At 36.7% G+C, this 25,331-nt stretch overlaps 1 protein-coding gene and 1 pseudogene across 1 annotated transcript in view; both read right to left on the reverse strand.

Annotated features, from left to right (window-relative positions):
• Nucleotides 1-25,109, reverse strand: part of UBA6 (ubiquitin like modifier activating enzyme 6) — a 78,402-nt gene extending 53,293 nt beyond the window's left edge. The window contains exons 1-4 of the mRNA XM_028506011.2: nt 24,984-25,109; nt 21,482-21,544; nt 1,672-1,766; nt 1,151-1,179 (exon numbers count right to left, since the gene is read on the reverse strand). Coding sequence (XP_028361812.1) covers nt 1,151-1,179; nt 1,672-1,766; nt 21,482-21,544; nt 24,984-25,054 — 258 coding nt within the window. The 5' untranslated portion in view covers nt 25,055-25,109. The remainder of the gene's footprint in view (nt 1-1,150; nt 1,180-1,671; nt 1,767-21,481; nt 21,545-24,983) is intronic.
• Nucleotides 3,307-3,981, reverse strand: LOC114491751 (annotated as a pseudogene).
• Nucleotides 25,110-25,331: the final 222 nt, after the last annotated feature.

Genomic DNA, 25,331 nt, shown 5'->3' on the forward strand with positions numbered 1-25,331 from the left:
CTGGAGCGTATGCTAGACCTAGTGACTTACTTCCTTTTTTTTAACCTAATGACTTGCTTTTTAAGGAATATACCATAGGTGACAGGATGTCACTTCAGAGATTAGGTTACAAAAGATGTAATTTGTTTTTCTAGAACTTTCCCTTTCTATATTCTTGCTAGCTTACTCTGACGATGTGAACTGCCCTACGGAGAGGGCCACGTGGCAAGGAACTGAGAGTGACCTCTAATCAACGGTCAACAAAGAACTGAGGTGGAATGTCAAGTGGCACTGAACCCTGTCAGTAACTACCTGAGTGACTTTGGGAAGCAGATCCTTACCCTGGCCAGGAGATGGCGAGAGGCCTTGCTAATATCTCGACTGGAACCTTGTTAAACATCCAAACAGAGGAATCAGCTAAGCTGTACCTGATTCCTGACCCAAAGAAATTGAAATAGGTGCTGTTGTTTAAGTTCTAAGTTTTGGGGTAATCTATTTTGCAGCAGTAGATAACTAATACAACAAAATTAAGAAACATTTTTTAGGTGTGAAAATGATATTATGGTTACATTTTCAAAGGCATCCTTATCTTTTAGAACTAAACACTAAACTGTTTAAGGATGATATAACAGGTGCCTGAGTCTTTCACAAAAAGAATTTGGTGGTTGGGGAACAGTAGGGAATGGGAAGGAGTTATGTAAAACAAAATTTTTTTTTAAAAGATTTTATTTATTTATTTTTAGAGAGGGAAGGGAGGGAGACAGAGAGAGAAACATCAATGTGCGGTTGCTGGGGGTGATGGCCTGCAACCCAGGCATGTGCTCTGACTGGGAATCGAACCTGCAACACTTTGGTTCGCAGCCCGTGCTCAATCCACTGAGCTACGCCAGCCAGGGCGTGAAACAAATTTAAATTTGTCTATGAGCTGATAATTGTAGCTGCATGATGCATACATGAGATTTTGTTAAAACTATTTATATAATTTAAAGAATTTTTCTATAATATAAAGTTTTTTAAGAAGAGTCAACTAGAGCATTAAAACAATTTTGCTACTAAATGAAAAAGCAATAATTAAGTCAAGGTATAAAACAATATTACCACTACTGATAAGCCAAAAAAAAAGGGGGTCATAACAAGTAATCCTTCTTACCAAGGACATTTACTAACTTACCTTAATTCCCGCAAGAACAAGATTCTTGGCTATAAAGAAAAAAGAAAAAGGAATATATAGTAGATATGTCTTCAAGGAGCTTGGTCACATCTCTGACTAGATAATTTTAACTTTTTTACTACTTAAGAAATACAAGTCCCTTAGAAGATACAGATGAACAATAAAGAAAAAATAGAATTTTCCATAATCATATCACATTGAGATTAATCACTCTTAAAATTTTAATGTATTGTTTTGAATATATATGTATATGTGTTCTGCCATAATGAATTAAGGAATACAGAGAATGATCATTAATGGCTATTAACATCACAAAAGGAGAACCAAGGGAGTTATTACTGGTTCCCTGTGGAAGAATATAACAGTACTGTGAAGTGTCCTCCCAAAAGAATCAAAATGAAATCTGATCCAAGTTTTGGATCTAATTTTCTTTACAAAAGTAATACATGGGAAAGGTTAAATTTTTAAATTATGTTGCTCAAAAGTATCAAATAAAATTATGAATAAAAATTACTGCTTACCGATTTCCAAACCAAGACCACCCATACCACTTAAGAAAACATGGGACTTGGCCATCTTCTGCATTGCTGTATCTCCAAGAACGTACCTCTGTCGACTATATGTGAAATACAAGGGAAAACAATAAATTACTTCATTAAAATTATATTAAAGATGTTTGCAAACGGCCTGGCAACTAGATCCAAAGACTTATTTTGGATCATTTACATAGTGTTTAAATTTTCTGAATTAACTGCTAAATATACGACACATTTTGAAAAATTAGTGGATTTGGCACCAAGGTCCACATTCCCTCATAGCAACAGACACATGAAGCTGAGTAGGAGTCACCTAATTAGACAGGTAGCACTGTGCTCCAGACTTGTCCCAGCTCCCATCCTGCTCCTCTCATTTACTACCTCAGTGGCCACTGTAGGCCTTTTGAGTTTGATATTTCCACTTCAGTCTTTCACTGTAAACAGAATCTCTGAAGCAAGCAATTGGTTCCCTCCTTGAAGTTTAGATGATTTAAAATTAAGCAGTTTTCAAATATTATTTTAACTATAAAAGCCCATAAAGTATATCTGTAAAGGACCTTGTTAATCACCTATCCCAACAGCCACAAGTTAGTATCAGGATGAGAATTTCAAAAAATTACACATTAGCAACTTTTAAAGTTAAATACAGCAATAAAGCCAGTAGTAAGAGTTAATTTGAAAAAACAGTGATACATTTGATCCCACAACAGTTCTGAAGACTGTACAAAGGATTATTTGGGGGGGGGGGGTATTTTTTAAAAATTTTATTTATTGGTTTTAGACAGAAAGAAGAGAGAGGAAAGAAAGGGACAGAGGGAGTGGGGAGAAAAAGAGACACCCACAAATATCAGTTTGTTGTTCTACTTATTAATGCATTCACTGGTTGACTCTTGTATGTGACGTGACCGAGGACCAGAACCTCACCCTTGGTGTATTGGGACGAAGCTCTACCCAACTGAGCTACTTGTCCAGGGCCTTCCAGTGGATTTGTATGAGAATAATTCAGCAGATGTGTTCAGTATAAATAATAAATAATTCCAGAACCCTTTGGGCTGAAAGTGTTTCTTTTGGAATTCATACACCCCATATACACATTAATTTAATGTATGTTTGTTTAATATATAGGTGTTTATTTAGTTTCTAAATGTCAGCTATTCACATTCAATAAAGTCTAAAAAGGGGTTTCTTGTTTAGTCAGAAGAAACTTTAGAAACACAAGCTATCTTTATTTCCTTCCTTATTCCCTGCAAAATACAATAAAACCTAAACTTTTCTTTCGAAACTGGTATTCACAATTTATTTCAGATGTAAAAACTATTCATTTATTCATCAAATATGTATTGAACATCTATTCTGGTATGTATGAAACAGTGTATTACATAGTCTTACCACCCTTATTTGTGTACCCCTGAATAATATATTTAAGTTTTGTCTGTTTTTGGAAGTCAAAATAGGATCATTTTGAATGCCTTCTTCTATATCTTGCTTCTTTTGAATGAAATTATAAGATATATTCGTATCAAGGTATAGCTGTTCATTTTCATTTCTGGTGTATTCTATTGTTTTGTACCGTTCCACTGTATTGTGCCATAATTTAGGTATTTTACAGTTGTTTTTTTATTATCAGTATAGAAGTCTTTTATTTTTTGCACACTTATCATGCCATGAATTCAGAGGGAATGGGTTCCAATAGCTCAGGCTCCTTCCCACTGGTTCTTACAAAGTGTGCTGGTAGGGCAGGCTGATGCTTCAGTTGAACCCAGGTACCTTTCTCTTTGGCTTCCATCTTGTTCTGATCATTTTCTTTCACACATTTCAGGAAGCTATCTCAACTCTTCGAGTGCTTAATATGCTCAATTCGTATATTAATTCTCTTGGCAAGTATCTTGCCTTTAACTTGTTTGTTTACAACAATGCCCACCACATGCTGGGTGACACTGTAGACTCTTCCAGTTTTGCCATGGTAATGTTTGTGGGCATTCCTTTCTGAACAGTACCCATTCCCTTGACATCTACAATACCACCTTTCTTGTAGATCCACATGTATGTAGCCAAAGGAACAGCTCCATGTTTTCTAAAAGGCCTAGAGAACATGTAACAGGTACCTTTCCTCTTTCCCTCTGTGTTAGTCATTTTGGTGAATTACTGGAAGATGGCGGTTCTGGCCGAAAAGCCTATTCTACAGTTTTGAACAGCTGCCAATAACAAGTCCATGAGCATTCTCATATGTCTCCTGGTACACATGTGTCATAGTTTCTATAGTGCGTATACTAGAGAGAAAATGAAGGATTAACTTTATTAGATAATGCCAAACTGTTTTCCAAAGTAGATAGAAATCTACTCTCCCTTCCTGGAAGTCTATCAGAGTCCTTGTAGTTTCACATCCTTAATGTGTAGAAAAAAAGTTAACATAACAAGCCTGAACTTCAGCCTGCTCACAGGCCTAGCCTTTGGCTGCTATCTTTAAACTTAGCCTTTGAAATGTTTCCTATGCTAGTTAATTCTATTCTTCTATTTTCTTATTTCCTAGTTTTCTGAAATACAAACTCATTATTTTCAGGTTTTCTTTTAAAAATACACATGTAAAACTTTGATTAAACAGCATCCCAAATTCTGATATAGTACTCATTGTTTTCCAATTTTAATTATGATTTTTTTTTACTTATGGGGTAATGTGAAGTGTATTTTTAAACTTCTAATGTTATGGGGAATTTTCTAATTATCTTTTGTGTTAATTTTTAGATCAAAAGCAGTGAACAGACATCACAATTGATGATTTCATTCTTTAATATTTGAGGATTTCTTGGTCAATTTTACAGATGTTCCATGTACTCTCGAAAAGAATGTGTATGCTACAGTTGTTAGATAAAATATTCTTCGTTTTTAAAAGGATTTTTAATAAAGATTTTATTTATTTATTTTTAGAGAGGGAAGGGAGGGAGGGGGAGAGAGAGAGAGAGAGAGAGAGAGAGAGAGAGAGAGAGAAACATCAACGTGCAGTTGCTGGGGGCCATGGTCCGCAATCCAGGCATGTACCCTAACTGGAATTGAACCTGTGACACTTTGGTTTGCAGCCCATGCTCAATCCACTGAGCTATGCTAGCCAGGGCAGATAAAATATTCTTTACATAAGCTTTAGATTAATTTTAATGATCATGTTGATGAAATCTAAATCCATTCTCATATTTTTGTCTGTTTTCTTGATTACTAAAAGCAACACGAAAAAAAAAACTCCTACTATGATTTTAAATTTGTTTAATCTCCTTGTATATCAATACCTGAATAGTGCTGATATTTAGAATGTTTACTATGTACCACATTGTTTTAGTTTTATTAACTCATTTAATCCTCACAAAAATTCTAGGGATAAGTTCTATTACTCCCATTTTTATAGCAAAGAAAACTTAGGCACAGGGAAATTAAGTAACTTATAAATAGTAGAAGCATAATTCAACCCAGGTTGTTTGTTCTTAGCATCCATACTCTTAACCACTGTGCTACACTGCAGGTAGACTGAGAAAAGGAAAATCACTCTACAGCGATTTATAGGAGGGGAAAAAAATCTGTTCCTTCACTTTTCTCTTCCCTACCCCAATTCCAACTCCCCCAGGACAACCACTCTCAATCCTTCCAGTTATTTCTTCTAATATTTACCCTGTTATTTCTCAATAACCTGTTTACATTTTTATTTCTTTATTTTTCAGTTTTACATTATTAGCTATTAACATCCTACTAAGAAAGATAAATAATCTTTCTGAAGTACAAATCTGGCCAAATCATTCTGCTTTATTTATTGTTTTTAAATGTATATTTAAAAAGATTTTACTTATTTATTTTTAGAGAGGGAAAGGGAGGGAGAAAGAAAGGGAGAGAAACATCAATGTGTGCTTGCCTCTTGAGTGCCCCCTACTGGGGACCTGGTCTGCAACTCAGGCATGTGCCCTGACTGGGAATCAAACTGGCAACCCTTTGGTTTGCAGACTGGCATGCAATCCATTGAGCCACACAAGCCAGGGCTCATTCTCTTGCTTTAAAAACTCCAATGGTTTCCTATTTCCCTTATGATAAAATCTAGATTCTAACAGTCAGGTGGCCATTCATCATCTAGTCTCTGCTTGGCTTTTTAGTCTCATCTTTTGTCATCCCTCTATCAAACTTCATGTTCCAGATGTAGCAAAGGTTTTCAGTTCTCCAAAAGTGGTATGTTCTCTTTGTCTGGTAGGTATTTTTCTGGAGTATTCCTGTTCCCTAATATTTTATGCTTTAATAACTCCTACTGGTCCTCAGGTCCCAACTTATACATTACGTTCCCCCCATGATGCTTTATCTGATATCCCTAGCCTTTCTCAAGACAGTGTTGGATCATCTTTTACGTGCATCCGTAACACTCTACATATTCAATCTATTGTAACATCACAGTGTATTTTTACTAGTGGTCATTTTTTCCCCTAAGAGACTATATTCATTATGGCAGGACCTCTGCCTTATTTCCTATTGTATCCCCAGTGACTAACAGGGCCTGGCATGTTATAGTGACACAAAAAGAATTTGCTAAATTAACGAAAGAAATGAATTGGTACACAAGAACAAGAATAACATGGTATACTCTAATAAGCACAAGATGAATTATTCTTTCTATGTTCATGGTCACAAGAACTACATTAAAAATATGCTTTTATCTCTGACTTGCCCTCAAAATTTATTTTTAAACTCAGGCAAATAATGAATAGCCATGGCATAAATGTGGTTATAAATGACAAATGTGGCTATACAGGACAAAAGAATAAATTAATATATACGAACCAAGGATTTCTGAAAGAATCATATATTCTCAGAAGGATTCTTATTACCTAAATCACCTTTGAGAATTAAAAATGTCTTTTTAATGTTTGGCCACCAAGAGGAAGGGTACTAATTAAGTGTCTACTTTGTACCAGGCAATGTCAAACACTCAGCGATTTATGAAGTGCATAGTGTCAGTGAGTAACAGACATCAGATTTAAAGATCCTAGAGTATAACTTCAAGCCCAGCATTGTTACATTACAGCTGACTCCATTGAGTGTAACGCATCAGCGACTGTATCCACTAAAAAGAAAGTACCACCTAATCTACTTTTAGAGAGCCCTATTTATTAAAGATTCTCTCTTTTATCAAGACACAATGTCTTCCTATAGGGTGTTTTCACCTACTAGTCCTAATTTTACCTCCTTGGGGCCACAGGGAACTCATCTAATCCTTCTACAATGTGATAGCCCTCCAAACATTTGAAGATAGAATTAAGGCCCCAGAGTCTTCTTTCTCCAGGCTAAATATCTCCAGTTCCTTAAACAATTCCTAAATGACATTTTGAGTCCCCCTCAACACTCTAATCATTTTCTTCTGGATGTACTTCAATTACCTTCGTCATGCATTCATAAATTTATTAACATTTCTATTTCAAGACAGGCACTGGCATTCTGTGGGGATCATAAAAACACCAAACTCATACGGTAATGAGGTTTAAATTAGGTAAGGTAAAATATATAAAATAGTTAATAGAATGCCTGTGACATATTATTAGGAGTGAGGGATAAATAATTCATTATTAAGCTCTACAGAAGAGGAAATAATTATCTCTATCAGTGGAAGTCATGGAAAGCTTTGTAAATGAGGTTCATCCAAATTAAATTCGGAAGACTTAACAGGAGTTTTTAAAAAAAAATTAATCCAAAAGGAAAAGAATCCTGTGTCAGAAAAAAGAAAAACATAAAAAAACAATGGCATATAAGAGATAAGACTTCCATTTTTGGCTGAGGTGAATTAACAGGGACCAGATATATCCTCCTTCTGCCTTAAATAAAAACTGAAAAATATAAAAGAAACAAGAGATTTCAGATACTAGATGATAGGTAACTCAGAACAGTAATCTCAGAGAAGAAAAACAAATAAAGTAAGCTTTATGACTGCCCCAGCTACAGTGCAGGAAGGGAAACCCAAATTGAGCCTGGTGGTCCTCCTGAATTGAAAAGAGAGCTGTGAATTCAAGGAGGCTAGAATTTGCAAGCCGAGAGATGACCACAGAGAGCAACACAGATCTGTGGAAGGTTCTCCTTGAGTCATCCATCAGCTGAGTAAGATTAGCCCATGCATATGAGAAAACAAACTCAAGCATGGGAAGAACAACCTGAACAATACCACTCAGTAGTGGGCAAAAATCAGTCCCAGATTTAAGACTCTGCTGACTTCACCTAACAAAGCTTCAAAGCAACTTTTGAAAAAATAAAATTGTTTCCAAGTAACTTAACTGAGTCCCTGAACAAAGCTCCAGAGTATTTAAAGGAATTCAAAATTATCCAGTACCCAAAAAAGCAAAATTCACAATGTCTGGCATACATTAAAAATCACCAGGAATACAAAGGCACAGAAAAACACAACTCATATTGAATAGGAAAATCAACAATAGAATAAACCTAGAAGTGACACAGGCAATATAATTTTTAGCCAAAGATATTCATTCTAGTGGTAATCCACATGCTCAAGGAGGCAGAGGAAAGCATGAGCAGCAAACTAAGATGCAATTACAAAATATAAGATGAAAATATACTGGATGGAATTAACAGATTCAACATCGCAGAAAAAAATTTGAACCTACATAAACAAAAACTTTCCAAAATGAGAGAGATGAAAAAAAGTGGACTATGGACAACTGTGTGGTGACTGCAGGGTGAGGGCTATAAGGGACTAAAGAGTAATGGAAAAATAATAGAATAAATAACATTTTTTTAATGGGCTAAAAAAGTTAATAGAGCATATATGCATGGTGGGACCTCACTTAGTTGACTACATGTGAAATTCAAATCTCTGAAAGAGACTGGAGAGCATAGGGCAGTGGGAGGAGTGTACTTGAAAAATTAATGGCTAAAAATTTTCCAGATATACAATAAATTCACAGACAAGAAGGCAAACAAAGCCAAGAACAAAAAAAAAAATAGGGAAAAAAAATGACATCAAGGCGTATCATAATTGTTAAAAATTAGGGATGAAGAGAAAATATTAAAAATAATTAGCTAGAGCAGGGCACGTTATTACAAAGGAAAGATAAGAATGACAGCTGACGTTCTCTCAGGAAGCACTATAAATTAGAACTAAACGGCACAGTATTTTTAAAGCACTGGAAGAAAACTTGTCAACCTAAAATTCTATATTCAATTTAAAAAAAAAGAGAGTAAAGACTTCTCCAGACATATGAAAGCTGAAAGAATTCATTGTTGGCAGACCAACAGTCTTATATTCCGTACAAGAAATGTTAAAGTAAATCCTCAGGCAGAAGGAAAATGATACCAAGTGGAAATCTTAATTTACATAAAGAAATAGGAAATACCAGAAATGACAAAAAATATGAATAAATACAAAGACCTCTTTTCTTATTTCAAAATCTCTATTAAAGATAACTCATTTTTTAAGAAAACCCAACAACATATTATGAGTTTATAACATATGAATTAGTAAAATGTAAGACAACATTAACTCACGTCCTGGAATAGGCAAAATGTAAGAATATAGTCATGCACCACATAAAGACATTCTGGTCTACAAACTAAAAGCTGGTTCTTTGAGAACACAGTAGATTTCCTAAACCTCTAGCCAAAATGACCAGGAAAAAAGAGTAGACAGAAAAATTACCAATATTAGAAATAGGTGAGGAAACATCATTTCATTTCCCACAAACACTAAAAAGGATATTCAGGTAATATTGAAAACAACTACATGCCACTAAATTCAACCACTAAGATAGATGAACATATTCCTGGAAAGATATAAACTATCAAAGTTCATTCAACAAAAAATATATTATGTGCATATCAATGTATCTATCAGATGTTAAGTTTGTAGTTAAAAACTTTCCAACAAAGAAAACTCTAAAGATGAACATCTTCACTGTGAATTCTACCATAAATTTAAAGAAGAAATAATACCAATTCTATGCAAACTTTGTAGAAACCTGAAGACATAACTTCATCTCATTCTATGAGGTCAGCATTATCCCAATACCAAAACAAGATAAAACCCACTAAAAAACACTCTACACCAATATGCCTCACACAGATGCAAAAATTCTTAACAGAATTTATACATATATACACACACACATACATATATGTAAAAATACATCATAATCAAATGCGTTTTATCCTAGAAATAAAATGCAAGGGTGGTATAATACTCTAGAAGCCATCAATGTAACTCACTATGTTAAAAGACTTAAAAAAAAAAAAAATGATGACTTCGGGACTTCCGGCAAGATGGAGGCATAGGTGAACGCACGTACCTCCATGCACAACCAAGATTGGAACAACAACAATTTAGAGGAAGAATAACACCCAGAACTGATAGAGAATTTATCTGAATGGAAGTCGGACAGCCAAGAAGTTGAAGTAGACCTGTTCATCCAGACCAGTAGGAGGGGCAGAGACAAGCAGCAGCCAGGCCCGGTCCCGCGAGGGGAAAACTGGGCGCAGAGGGCAACCGGGAGCGCATGAGCCATCTGTAGGCCATCAGGGTCGTGCAGGATCGCAGAGGGTGGACCCTGAGTACACAAGTGGCAACTGGTGGACCCAATGAGGCTGTGATTGTGAACCAGGGCAGAGCACGCAGCCCAGGATCCCAGGGGGGGGACTGGGAACCCGGGAGAGCAAAGCTACCGCCATTGTTCCCTCCTGCCCCCGCCCCCACACTCAACGTCACAACCTGGCAACTGGGGTGCCCAGCCCGAGAATACCTAAGGCTCCGCCCCTCAGCATAACAGGAGCGACATGTCTCAAACAGAAAAACAGATCAATGCCCCAGGGCTCATCCTTTTGAGTGACCAAGAGATTGCCAATCTATCAGATGCCCAGTTCAAAACACTGGTGATCAGGAAGGTCACAGAATTGGTTGATTTTGGGCACAAATTACATGAAAAAAAATGCAGGTTACCATAAAAGAGATGAAGGAAGATGCAAGGAGAACCAATAGGGATGAGAAGGAAACTGGGACTCAAAACAATAGAGTGGACCTGAAGGAAGAAAAAAAAAAACCAAGCAGGAAAGAATGAAGAAATAAGAATTCAAAAAAATGAGAAGCTTAGGAACCTCCATGACATCTTTAAACGTTTCAACATCCAAATTATAGGGGTACCAGAAGGGGAAGAGGAAAAGCAACAGATTGAGCACGCATTTGAACAATTAATAAAGGAGAACTTCCCCAGTCTGGCAAAGGAAATAGACTTCCAGGAAATCCAGGAAGCTCAGAGAGCCCCAAAGAAGTTGGACCCAAGAAGAAACACACCAAGGCACATCATAATTACATTAGCCAAGGTAAAAATGAAGGAGAGAATCCTAGAAGCAGCAAGAGATAAGGGGACAGTCACCTACAAAGGAGTTCTCATCAGACTGTCAGCTGATTTCTCAAAAGAGACCTTATAGGCAAGAAGGGGCTGGAAAGAAGTATCCAAGTCATGAAAGACAAGGACCTATATCCCAGATTACTCTATCCAGCAAAGCTTTCATTTAGAATGGAAGGGCAGATAAAGTGCTTCTCACATAAGGTCAAGTTAAAGGAGTTCATCATCACCAAGCCCTTATTTTATGAAATGTTAAAGGGACTTATCTAAGAAGATAAAGAAAAAACATGTATAGTAAAAGGACAGCAAACTCACAATTATTAACAACCATACCTAAAGCAAAACCAAAAGAAACTAAGCAAACAACTAGAACAGGAACAAAACCCCAGAAATGGAGATCACATGGAGGGTTAGCAACAGGGGAGTGGGGGGAGGAGAGACGGGGAAAAGGTACAGAGAATAAGTAGCATAGATTGTAGGTTGAAAATAGATAGGGGGAGGGTAAGAATTGTATGGGAAATCTAGAAGCTAAAGAACTTATAAGTATGACACATGGACATGACTAAAGGGGGATATGGGTGGGAGAGGGTGTACAGGGTGGAGGGGAGTGAAGGGGGAAAATGGGACAACTGTAATAGCATAATCAATAAAATATATTGAAAAAATGATCACTTCAATGAATGCAGAAAAAGTATTTGACAAAACTGATATTCATTTTGACTAACAAAACAATAAAACAAAACTTGAAACAAACTAGGAACAGAAGAGTACCTTCTACCTGGCTGGTGTAGCTCAGTGGATCGAGCTCAGGCTGCGAACCAAAGCATTTTAAGTTCGATTCCCAGTCAGGGTACATGCCTGGGTTGCAGGCCATGGCCCCCAGCAACCGCACATTGATGTTTCTCTCTCTTTCTCTTTCTCCCTCCCTTCCCGCTCTAAAAATAAATAAATAAAATCTTTAACAAAATTTTTAAAAAAGAAAAAGAGTACCTCCTCAAACCAATAAAGGGTATCCATGAAAAGCCTACACATAACATCATACTCCACCTTGGAAGAATGAATGTTTTCTATCAAAGTTTAGAAAGAGAGTGAGGCTGTCTGCCTTCACCACTTCCATTCAGTACTTTATAGGATGTTACAGCTAGTATAGTAAGGCAAGACAAAGAAACAAAAGGCATTGTTCAAGGAACAAGTATAAAGGACCCATGATAAAGGACAACAGGGTGGGGACTGACAGAGGGAGCAGAGCAGGGGGCAGGGCAAGGGAGAGCAACTGGGGAAAAATTGGAAAAACTGTAATAGAACAACAATAAAAAAAGAGAAACAAAATAAGGCATCCAGATTGGAAAAGAGAAAGGAAAACTTTATTTTCAAACAACATGACTGTGTAGAAAATCTATGGAATTTACAAAAAATTTTACTAGAACTACGGAGTGAGTTTATCAAGATTGTAGGATAAAAAAATATCAGTCAATATGCAAAAGTCAATTGTGCTCCAATTTAAGATTAATGAATAACTGGAAACTGAAATTTAAAAATTAGCATATACAATAGTATAAAAATACAAATTACTTAGGGATAAATTAGATAACAGTTGTGTAAGATCTAGGAAAGAGTAAAGAAATTGACAGATATACTATGTTAATGGATCTTAAAATCCAATATTGTTAAAATGTCAATACTCCCCAAATTGAACTACATATTCAACACAATAAAGAAAATTTAGGACTTTTTTCTTACAGAACTGACAAGCTGATTGAAAATGTCTGAGGAAATTCAAAGGACTTAGAATAGTCAAACCAACTTTATAGAAGAAGAACAAAGTTGGGGGAACTGCATTCCCAAATTCTAAGATTTATGATAAAGCTACAGTGTTATATTGGTATAGAGACATATAGATCACTGAAGTTCCAAAAATAAAGCCACAGATATTCAGTCTACTAAATTCTGTCAAAGATACCCAGGGAATTCAATGGGGATGGATAATCTTCAACAAATGGTGCTGAAACATTGGAGAGCTATATGGGAAAAAAACAAACCTTGGCCTTCACCTCACACCACATACAAAGATTAACTTGGAATGGATCATATACCTAAATTTAAGAGTTAATACTATGAAACTTCAAGAAGATAGAGAAAAATTTAGTGTCCTTAAGTTGTGCAAAGATCTAAAAAATAAAACAAAGAATTATAAAAATTATATCTTATCAGAATTGAAAATTTTGCTGTATAAAAGACATTGTTATGAAAATAAAAACTCAAGCCACAAACTAGAAGAAAATATTTGAAACCATGTATAACAAAGGACATGTACACAGCATGCATAAAAACCTCAGTAAGACAAACGACCTAAAAAAAAGAGAAGCAAAAGATTTACAGAGACATTTCACCAAAGAAGACAGACTGAAGATAAACTTATGAAAAGATGCTTAAGATAAGTAGTCATTAAGGAAATGCAAATTAAAATCACAATGTAATAATACCAATATACACACACTAGAATGGCTAAACTTCAAATGACTGACCCAAGTACTGGAACATGTGAGGCACTAGATCTCTCATACACTACTAGTGGAAATGTAAAATGGCACAACCACTTTGGAAAACATTTTGCCATTTCTTTAAAAAAAAAAAAAGTCAAAAACACATCTACCATACAACCCAATTCATGATATTCAATCCTTGATATTTAAAGAATTGAATGAAGAACACTCAATTCTTGATTATTTATTCAACAGTAAATGAAACCATATGTCTACCCTAAACAAATGTACAAGTATATAAATTCTCATGGTAGCCTTATTTGTGATAGCCCAAACTTGGAAACAACCAAAATGCCCTTCAATAGTTAACAAATGGTTAAATAAATGATAGTATGTCCATATAATACAAGTCAACAATAAAAAGGAACAAATTACTGATACAACATACTGAATCTCAAAATCATTATGCTGAGTGAAGGAAGTCAGATCCCTCTAAAAGTGTACATGGTGTATAATCCCATGTATATAAAGTTGTAGAAAATTAAAACTTTTCCACAATGATAAAATGCAGATAAGCAGTTGGTTGCCTAAAGAAATGGTAGCTAGAGAAGGGAGGAAGGGAATACAAAGGTGCACAAAGAAAATGTTTGGGTGTGTTGGATAGGTTCATTACCTAAATAGTGGTGATGGTTTCATGAGTATGTATATACATGTCGAAACATTAAATTATACACATTAAATATGTAAAGTTTACTATACATCAATTATACCTCAGTGAAATGTGAAAAAAAATATGTGTTTGCATTGGAAGGCACTCTTGCATGGGTCTTTCACACACCTATATGTCTCTTTAGAAATGTCTAGCTGGCAAGCAAGGTCCTGACTGCTCTTTACTTGGGTCTTTTCTCATAGTCGTGCTTGTAGCACATAACCTGGAAGGACAGTGAGTCTCTTTCCAAGACAAAGAGCAATCTCGCTTACTGCTTGCCATAAAGTGGTGGGTCCTCCATATTCGGTGTTCCTCAGCTGTGATGTAAACCCACCACACACGAAACATCCATTTTGGACCAGGGCACTGCCTTCATGGGACTTGGGAGCACCACGCTGATGCCCATGCTACTTGCTATATGATAAAGTATTGAAATCCTTTGTTTTTAAAACCTAAAAGTTTCACATCCTCTGTCTTCTGTTAGGATCCACTAAGCAATAATAGCCTAGCTTTTAGCTTGTAAGTAGGGTAAAATAAAATCCCTGACACTAAGTTTGACAAGGCTAAAAAACATAGGATACTGGAGGGTAAACTGGTGAAGAATGATAAAAAGGCAAAAAAAAAAAAAAAAAGATATGGCCAATGGCCATAACTTATGATAAATAATAATTAGAAATTATCTAGCTTGTAGGTACTATTCCTTGTAATTAATTTGCAATTTGTACATTTTTCTTATGAAATATTTGTTAAATAATTTGTGGAAAAAAGTAAATGAAAGGTAAGAGTAGACTTAAGAGGTTAAATAACTTGACTAAGATCACATTCATAAATGGTGGAGGATGATTCAAATTCAGACATCATACCAAAGTTTATACTCTTAGCCATCATGTTATGCTGTATTCAAAAGAGGGCTTAGATGCATATTATATAGTTTGGCTCACCAATGTAGATGACAGGGGGCCATTTAAGGATTTTAAACTGAGAAGCCATGGGCTCTGAGATAAATTTCAAAAATATCACTTTGAATAAAGTAAGAAACATGGGTTAGAGACAACAGTAGCTCTGAAGAGATCACACGCGAGAATATTGTAACAGTTCAATGAAGATGCCAAGTTCAGGGAGAGAGAATGAAAGAGTTGGAATTAAGAGTGGTTTAGAAAAAGAACTGGAAGGATTAAAAAAATTAATTGATTTTGCAGGATGACAAACAGGAAAAAAAACCCTAGGATGACAACATATTTCTAGCTTACATATAGATAGCATTTAATTCAGCCTGGGAACAGAAAGAGGAAAAAGAAAAAGGGATTCCAATGGTATTGAGTGCTACTTTATGCCAAAAACTATTTTACATTAATAGTTTTTTCATAACATTTTTAAGACTAAGATATTATTCTTAAGATATAACAAATATTATTATTTTCATTTATATATGAGAAATGTTAATAACTAGTTTTAGTTTATAAATGTCAGGACTGGGATGTGAACATTCTCCTGTATCTTAAGAGACCACGTTCATTCCATTGTAATACAATATTTCTCTACGAAGTAGATATTCACTGAGCATCTTACCTGGTTTACATTTATATGCTTGTATGCATTTAAAAACAAAGCTTGAGCTTGGAAGAAGAAAGCTGAAGAAAGAGATTCAAGTATTACTAGCATATAGAGATAGTTAAAATTGTGGAAATGCATGTTTGTTCTCTTAGTATGAACTAAGAGAAAAATCCTAAAGCTGAAACCTGGCATTTATGCTGCAGGCAAAGCAAGGGCAATCTGAGAAAAAGTCTTGAAAAGGAAGTCAAAAGAGTATAAACAAATCCCAAAGACCTTTATCCTGAAAGCCAGAGTTTCCTATAGTATTCCACAAGTATTGACATTATGATTGCATTATGCACAGAGACTTAAGAAAGCTCTGATTCGCTTCTGATATCCATCCCTTCTTCATATAGCTATGTTGACACAGGAACTTATATGTGAAGAATACAGAAAGAGATATCAAAGTACCATTTTATTATTATCTGAACCAGCCCTAATTACTTCCAATGGAGAGTTCTTTATTAAGAGCAGTTAGAAAGCCAAGGTTAGAGTCCTAGATTGGTATTCATTCATTTCTTCAAATACATGTTGGGATCAGCAGGCTCAGACACATCCTCAGAGTTAAAAAAAGGAAATGGCCTTATCTATAGAATTGGCTGGAGTCTAACTCACTCAACATTTGCAGGCAATAAAGGTGTGAAAATAAACAGACACATGCCTCTGTCTTTAGATTGTGAGAACAGTTTCAGATTTAGTTGACCAGCAACTATGAGATGACAAGATTGAGCAGTAATAAGAAAAAAGTGAAATGTATTCAGAAAGACACTCTGTTCAACTAGTATTACAATTACTCCAAAAAAATTTCCTACTAAATCTATGCAAATATTAGAAACTTAGTTAATATTCAAGATGTGTAGATTTTAGAGAGTGTTCGTTTTGTAGGAAAGCCTAATTATTTAGAAGTAATTATAAACTGAGGCTCAATTATTTATATCATATTACCTGTATGCCTAGTAAATATTAACCAGATATCAACTATAGTATCTGGGAGAAAATAAACAATATTTAAAGTACTGACCCTACAAATATCAATACAGAAAATGCCAAAAAGTTCATGGGCTAGAAAATGAACTGGTGCCCTGATGAAGGAATTTTGAAAACCCTGGTTTGCCGCTTTTTACGAAACATGTAAGGTGATGGTTTTGAGTTCAGTTTTAAAACAAGTGACCCAGTTAGGACTTGCTATGTACTATAAAAACACATTTTAAAGATATTAATAGTTTAACCATTAAAAAATGCCCAAAAGTTACATGTCCTCTTTAATTTTAGGTAAAAATGAATTTATGAATATATGGTGTGTTAAAAAGATGCTCATTTGCTCAAAATGACCTAATTCCAGAGAAAACAGAAACTCTTCTGTTCTTTCAGAGGTCTAAATTTTCCAGATGTAAGGTTGTCTTTAGCCTTCTCATATCAGACTCCAGCAGAGGGAATGCTGTATTTTGCTTGGGCACTGGTTTTGCTTCCGAAAGAAATGTGTAAATACCCTTTTAATATCAATATTGCTCAATGTAAGTACCATATGCACCTTTTTCAGACTTTTCTGTCATATCTTTTGATTGTTCTAGTTTTGGTTCCTGCCATCTCACTTAACTGCCACATATCTAGGGTTCCAGACCACAAGTCAATCTGAACCCTCTGCTTTGTTTGTTATTCAATAATCATTTAATGAGAATATTCTAAGCATCAGACAATATGCCATCATCCTGAACTCTGAGAAACTCATAGTCTGACAAGGCTGACATACAAGGAAAAAAAGAACTGAGACAATGTGATGAGTACTTTAATTGCAACAAGAACAATGTGCTTTAGGGCTGAACCGAAAGGATTAGAAGTAACTTAAGATATCAGAGTAGACCTGTGAGTGAGTCTTAAAAGGTAAGTGGAATATGCTTTGAGGTACAAAATGAAGCTCCAGGAATAGACAATTTAGATGTAAAAGTAAAAACTACATTGGTATGAAAGTAGTTTAGCATGGCCAGCCAGTGTATTCAGAGGAAATGGTAAGTTGGGGCTAACAAAAAGTGTTGGGAAAACTGGGTATCTGCACAGAAAAGATGGAATTGGACCTTTACCTTATATTATATACTAAATCAACCCAAAATGGGTTAAGGACTTAAGTGTAACACCTAAAACTACAAAACTCCTAGAAGAAAACACAGGGAAAAACCCTCTTAACATTGCTTTGGGCAAAGATTTCCTGAATATGATACCTAAAGCATAGATAATAAAAGCAAAAGTAAACAAGTGGGCTACTTCAAACTAAAAAGCTTCTGCATAGCAAATGAAACAACAAAGTGAAAAGGCAAACTACAGAATAGGAGAAAATACTTGCAAACCATGTATCTGATAAGGGGTTAATATCCAAAATACACAAGGAACTAAAATTCAACAGCACCCCCCCAAAATAACCTGATTAAAAAATGGCCGAGGACTAGAACAGACATTTCTGTAAAGATAACATGCAATGTTATGTGTGTTATGAAAAGGTGCTCAAAATCACTAATCAGCAGAGAAATGCAAAACCGCAATATTACCTCACATATGTTAGGATGCCCATTATAAAACAAAACAAAGAAAAAAAAAACAAAAATAATAAGCGTTAGTGTAGATGTGGAGAAATCTGAATCCCTGTGCACTGATGATGGTAATGTCAAATGGTCCAGAAGCAACAGAAAATAGTATGGGCATTCTTAAAAATAAAACTACCTATGATCTAGCATTATCTGATTATATGAACTGCTATACATCTTACCTAAACCGATATACTCTGTAACTTTCAGTCAAGTAAACTGCAGCCTACTTCTATAGCATTGCAAATGGAAAATGTAATCTCTGGTTTACTGAAAATTATGTTTATTAATCAGCAATTTCTGGGTTGGAGGTATATAAAAGTTTCATGTGGATTTTAACTAAATAATGAATAAAATTAGCAAATGCTATCAAAGAATTGCTGTTTGTTATCCCAAGAATATGATTAAAAGGACATTAAGAACATCATAATTATAAATTAATAGTCCAAACTTAAGATGACTTCTGAAATAATTTATAATCTGGAAACATATGATAAAAAATTTCACATAAGCAAAATTAAGTGAGTCTTTAATCCCTTTTTCCAAGTGTACAGCACAAAACAGATTTGAAATCAATATACTGACTTTGCAAGTCACATTAAAAATATATAAAGAGGAATTCAAAATACATAATGAGCTTATCTTTCCAGATTGGACCTACATAAAATCTGTTTGTCATGATTATACAGAGAGGAAAGCTAAAAACTTTTAAACCAGGACTTCCGGCCAAGGTGGAGGCATAGGTGGACACACCGTCCCTCCATGCACAACCAACGTTGTAACAACAACAATTTAGAGGCAGAATAACACCCAGAACTGACAGAAAATTTATCTGAATGGAAGTCGGACAGCCTAGAAGTTGAAATAGACCCGTTCATCCAGACCAATAGGAGGCGCGGAGACGAGCAGCCTGGCGTGGGTCGTGGCAGGGAGAGCAGAAAGAGTTGGGTGCGAGGCCACGATTGTGGAGCAGGGCAGAGCATGTGAGGATCCCAGGGAAGGGACTGAGGTCACATGGAGAATGGAGCTACCACCATTGTTCCCTCTCGAACCCGCCCCCACATACATCACAATCTAGTGACTGGGGTGCCCAGCCCTGGTGAACACCTAAGGCTCCGCCCCTCAACATAACAGGAGCGACCAAACCCCCCCCCCCCCCAAAAAAAAAGAAAAAGAGAGAGAGAGAGAGACATGTCTCACACAGAAAAACAGATCAATGCCCCAGGGCTCATCCTTCTGAGCGACTAAGAGATAGGTAACCTATCAGATGCCCACTTCAAAACACTGGTGATCAGGAAGGTCAAAGAATTGGCTGATTTTGGTCGCAAATTAGATGAACAAATGCAGGTTACCATAAAAGAAATGAAGGAAAATGCACAGGGAACCAATAGTGATGGGAAGGAAACTGGGACTCAAAACAATAGAGTGGACCAGAAGGAAGAAAGAAACAACCAAACAGGAAAGAATGGAGAAATAAGAATTCAAAAAAATGAGGAGAAGCTTAGGAACCTCCAAGACATCTTTAAATGTTCCAACATCCAAATTATAGGGGTACCAGAAGGGGAAGAGGAAGAGCAACAAGTGGAAAAGTTATTTGAACAAATAATAAAGGATTAACTTCCCCATTCTGGCAAAGGAAATAGACTTCCAGGAAGTCCAGGAAGCTCAGAAGAGTCCCAAAGAAGTTGGACCCAAGAAGAAACACACCAAGGCACATCATAATTACATTAGCCAAGGTAAAAATGAAGGAGAGAATCCTAGAAGCAGCAACAGATAAGGGGACAGTCACCTACAAAGGAGTTCTCATCAGGCTGTCAGCTGATTTCTCAAAAGAGACCTTATAGGCAAGAAGGGGCTGGAAAGAAGTATTCCAAGTCATGAAAGACAAGGACCTATATCCCAGATTATTCTATCCAGCAAAGCTTTCATTTAGAATGGAAGGGCAGATAAAGTGCTTCTCACATAAGGTCAAGTTAAAGGAGTTCATCATCACCAAGCCCTTATTTTATGAAATGTTAAAGGGACTTATCTAAGAAAAGAAGATAAAAAAAAAAGTGTATAGTAAAAGGACAGCAAACTCACAATTATTAACAACCACACCTAAAGCAAAACCAAAAGAAACTAAGTAAACAACTAGAACAGGAACAGAACCCCAGAAATGGACGGTTAGCAACAGGGGAGTGGGAGGAGGAGAGAGGGGGAAAAGGTACAGAGAATAAGTAGCATAGATGGTAAGTAGAAAATAGACAGGGGGAGGGTAAGAGTAGTATGAGAAATGTAGAAGCTAAAGAACTTACAAGTATGACACATGGACATGAACTAAAGGGGGGAAAGTGGGTGGGAGAGGGTGTACAGGGTGGAGGGGAGTGAAGGGGGGAGATGGGACAGCTGTAATAGCATAATCAATAAAATATATTAAAAAACTTTAAAACTGAGATTATACTATCTTACACACACAAAACATGAAGTACTAAAAAAATTTCTTAGCAGTAACAACATATGTAGTTTTAGTTTCTTTTTTAATTTTGAAAGAAGTATTTTGATTTCATGAAAAAGTATGGTAAAAAAAAGTCCCACTAAATTCCATTTGAACCACAGCTCTTCAATCACACAATACTTCTCCAGTATTTACAAAGTGCAAATGTGCAATGTTATTAATGAGATTACACTGAAAAGTAAACATTTTCTAGATGCTACTATATAACTAAATATATAACTATGACAAAATAACTAACTATGTATATAAAGTGGAATGGATTGTTTTTCATGAGACTCCTGCATTATCAAATATGTAAATATTTATTTCTGTCCAAAAACAAGATGTATATTTTGTACTGGACAGCAGAATCATTCTTAGTCATATTGCCTAAAGCAACTGGTATTTAAATGTTATTCTAGCTTTCAGGCTATGGTTAAAAAGAAATCACAGAAATCCTACTTTTAGCTCAAGAGCAACTCTTAAGATATATTTACAAAATTTGGCATAGGCCTAATGGTGTCTTTAAATAGACTACTCCATTATTTGAGAACAAAGAACAGGGAAATAAGTTTCAGTTTCCACAAAATTCTTACCTGTATAATGCATCATCAATCTCCACAGATTCTGTTGACATGATGGGCAAATGTGTATTCATGCTGAAAAACACACACACACACACACACACACAATTTACAAGGGCAAGCATGACTTTTCAATATTCACATTCTGTAAGGCAGTGATCCCCAAACTTTCTGGTACCAGGGACCAGTTTTTTGGAAGACAATTTTTCCATGGACTGGGGTGTTGGTTTCAGCATGATTCAAGCACATTACACTGAAGTTCACCTCCTGCTGTGGGCCCAAAGGTTGAGTACCCCTGCTGTAAGGTAACAATCAATTATACATTGGATCAGATTCACCAGTTACTAAAGGAAGCTTTACAAATCAGATACATATGTATTTTATTATCTACTAATTTACCTGGAGTTAAAAAAATAGGTCAAAATTAAATTCACTGACTGCCTACTCTCTGTGTGTACTGCAAAATTATAGCCTATAGTTGTTTTCTTCTCAGGTGTTGTTTTATCATCGCTGCACATTCTCTTGGGTCTACATTTTAGCAATTTTGATCACGCACCCCATAAAACTTCTCTAAAATACAGTCTCCCTAGATAATTTCATTCAATCATGGAATTTATCATATGCTGATGATAACTAAACTTATTTCTCCACGTTTGATCTCTCCTCTGACCTCCGGATTTCACACATCTGCCAGAATATCTCTACACTCATGTCCAATTAGTATCACAAACCTAACTACCCCAAAACAGAATTCATTCAGTTCCCTCTGCTTAATTTATTCTTCCCCGGCATTTCTCAATCCAGTTTCTGGTACTACCAACCATTTATTTGCTCAGGCCAAAAAATCTAGGGATCTTCTTAACTTGTTCCCTCATTTTCTCTATCTGTGAGTCCTATTAGGTCTTTCTTCAAAGGAGATCTCAAAATTTGATCATGTCTCACTATTTCAGTCAGTATAATCTCATGCCAAACCACCATCGTATTTTGTCTGAATTTAAAAATCTTCCTAACTGGTCTTTCTATTTATAGTATGGCCCTTCCCCTTAAATTTATTCTCCACATAATAGCCTAAATATTTTAGAATATAGTAAGACATTACTCCCAGACTTAGAACTATCCTTTGGTTCCAGGAATAAAATTCAAATACCTTACCATGCTTAAACGGGCCTGGAAGGTCTACCTCCCAATTACCTCTCCAATCTCAACTTCTACAACTTTCTCTCTTGCTTATTATCTTCAGCCACACTGGCCTACTTGCTGTTCCTCTAAAAAGCCAAGCCTGCTACCACTGTAGTGTTTACACTTGCTATTCCCTCTGCTTAGAATGTTTTTTCTTCAGATCTCTGAGTCACTAAAGTGTTCACTCACAAATATTACACAGAAGATTCCTGATCACCCTATCAATGAAAAGGCTCCCCTTCTCCTTGGGTCACTCCCTAATTAATTAACCTGCTGAATTTTCTTCAAATCACTTACCACTAGCTGTTTATTGTTTGCTTGCCCTTATAGCTGTATGACCCATAAAGAATTCAACTATATTCCAAATACCTAAAAGAGCTGGCATTTAACAAGAGTCAACACAGTGCCCACATCATGTTAAAGTGCTTGATGTGCACTTTAACATGATGTACTAACTCATTTAACCCTTACAGCAACTTAATGAAATAGGCACTGTCACCATCTTAACAGAGGAGAAAAATAAAACAACAACAACAAACTGAGGCTGACAGAGGTTAACTTAAATAACCTTCCTAAAGCCAGAGCAGGTAAATGGCAGAGCAAGAATCTGAATCTAAGCTGTCTAGCTCTTGGGCACCACACTACACTGCCTTCTGCCTCTTATGTAGAAGGCATAAAGAAGGCACTAAAAAATATGAGTGTCTTTTAAAAGTTAATCATACTAGTGTGACAAGACATATTTATAGGGATGTATCCTTTACCATACCTCATCCCAATTTTTTTCACAGCACGGCATACAAAGAAAACGGTGATAATATAAATATTGGGAAAGAGAAGGCTCCCTGACAAGCCTGAAACATTTGGGCCTGAGCCTGGGTGACAGCTAAGATCAGTATTCTCTTAGTAAAAATGTAATCCATTCCAGGTTCTGGGAAACCTTAATTATCAATTAAAGGATTTAAAAACAATGTGATAGCACAAAAATCAGTTTTAGAATCCAGTTTTTTAGGCCTGGTATTAATATACTATAAGCCAAAGGATTTGTAAATATAGTTAATCAAAATGTTAGCATTGATCTTACAAAGCGTTGATTGGTACCATTAAATGATATCTGCTTCTGGTTAATTAAATGGATAACTATTAGAAATATTCCTGATCACAATTATGAAAGCAAGCCATAAGACAGTTGTGTTTAAGAGATCGATTATCTAATTAAAACTATAACCTGTTCTGGGATTGTAAAAGAACATGAAAAATAAACAAAGCTTAGTATTAGTTTTCTAATTTCTAGTACACTTTCTCTAGCTCTTTTCCTTGCAAGGAAGGCAAAAGTTTAGTGGGTAAAGCTTACATAAAAATGAGAAGAGCTACATTCTAATCAGATCTGTCATTTAATATGACTGGCATTTACTTTTCATAAAGTTCTGCCTTACTGTAATGTTCAAAAATCACCATCAAAGATGCTTTCTTTACAGAAGGGGAGTTTCTGTTCGTATTGCATAACATCCCGCAAATAGGTGAATTTGGCAGTGTTGGCAACAGCAGGCAATAACCATAGTATCAAAAGCATCCCTTCAGTCCGGAGTTCGTGAAAAAGCTACAGGTTTTTATAAGTCTCAGTTTACATCGAAATCAAATATCCCTCACTACTGTCTCTGGCATATTGCATTTTGGTAGAGGGCAGGATGTACTAATCCACTTTATTATTTAAAAAATGATTGAAACAGGAACTACACGAACGTGCTTTCCCGCTCCCCCACCACCCTGATTTTCTAGGAGTGGACAAGTCGTGAAGAATCTCAAAACCAACTGGTCAACAGAGGTCTTCAGAGGAGTCAGGTCCTGACTGCCACTGACTCATTATTACAAGTTCCCTCCGGTAATATAATAGTTTTCAAAGGAGGATCTCAGTGGAGCATCACGCATAGTGGTACTCAGCTTTATTTTTACCGAAAGGAGGGAAAAATGTGTTAGGCACCAGGTCTGGGAAGCTCACACCAAGCAACGCGGGCCAGAAGTCTCGGCTGGAGCCCTCCCCGCCACCCTTCCAGTCCGGCGACTGGGAGGAAGGAGGGTAGACCTCTACCGGAACTGAGAAAGCGATAAAAGAGGCGAGAACTGGACTATCGCCCCAGTGAAGCCGGGGGCCGCAAAGGCCCGTGCCCAGGCCACCACACCCACCCCGCGCGCCCCCTCCGCTCGTCCGGGCTGGTTCCGCCCTGGCCCCGCGGCCTCTCGCGCGCTCAGTGTTCGCGCGAAGGATTGAAGAGGAAAGCCGGCGCCACGGTCCTGCTGGCCACACCTCGCTTTTTCATGCCCACAATTTTCCTCTCACCTGCCGGCCCCCCAGGAAGAGCAGGATGCCTCTTCCCTCTGAGGTGCGACCACAGGATCGGATGCCTCCATTGCTTCCAGAGAAGCGCCGCCGCGGGATACAGGGAGTCAGAGAAGGGGGCGGGACCGCGGGGTCAAGGGGCGGACGGTGACATCACCGGAGGGGGCGGGCCTGGGGAGGGCGCTTCCCTCCCCGCTTTCCCGTCTACCCCTGGGGCGTCCTGATTTCCGGTTTGGGTGTGGCCGCGGGGCGGGCTTTGCTGCAGGTGGCGGCAGTGAGCCTCACTGCTAGGGCGAGGCCGCGGCAGACGTAGGTCGAACCGAAACAGTAAAGTTAGTGTTACCTCTG

This window comes from Phyllostomus discolor, chromosome 1 (assembly GCF_004126475.2).
Source record: "Phyllostomus discolor isolate MPI-MPIP mPhyDis1 chromosome 1, mPhyDis1.pri.v3, whole genome shotgun sequence".
NCBI classification, from domain to species: domain Eukaryota; kingdom Metazoa; phylum Chordata; class Mammalia; order Chiroptera; family Phyllostomidae; genus Phyllostomus; species Phyllostomus discolor.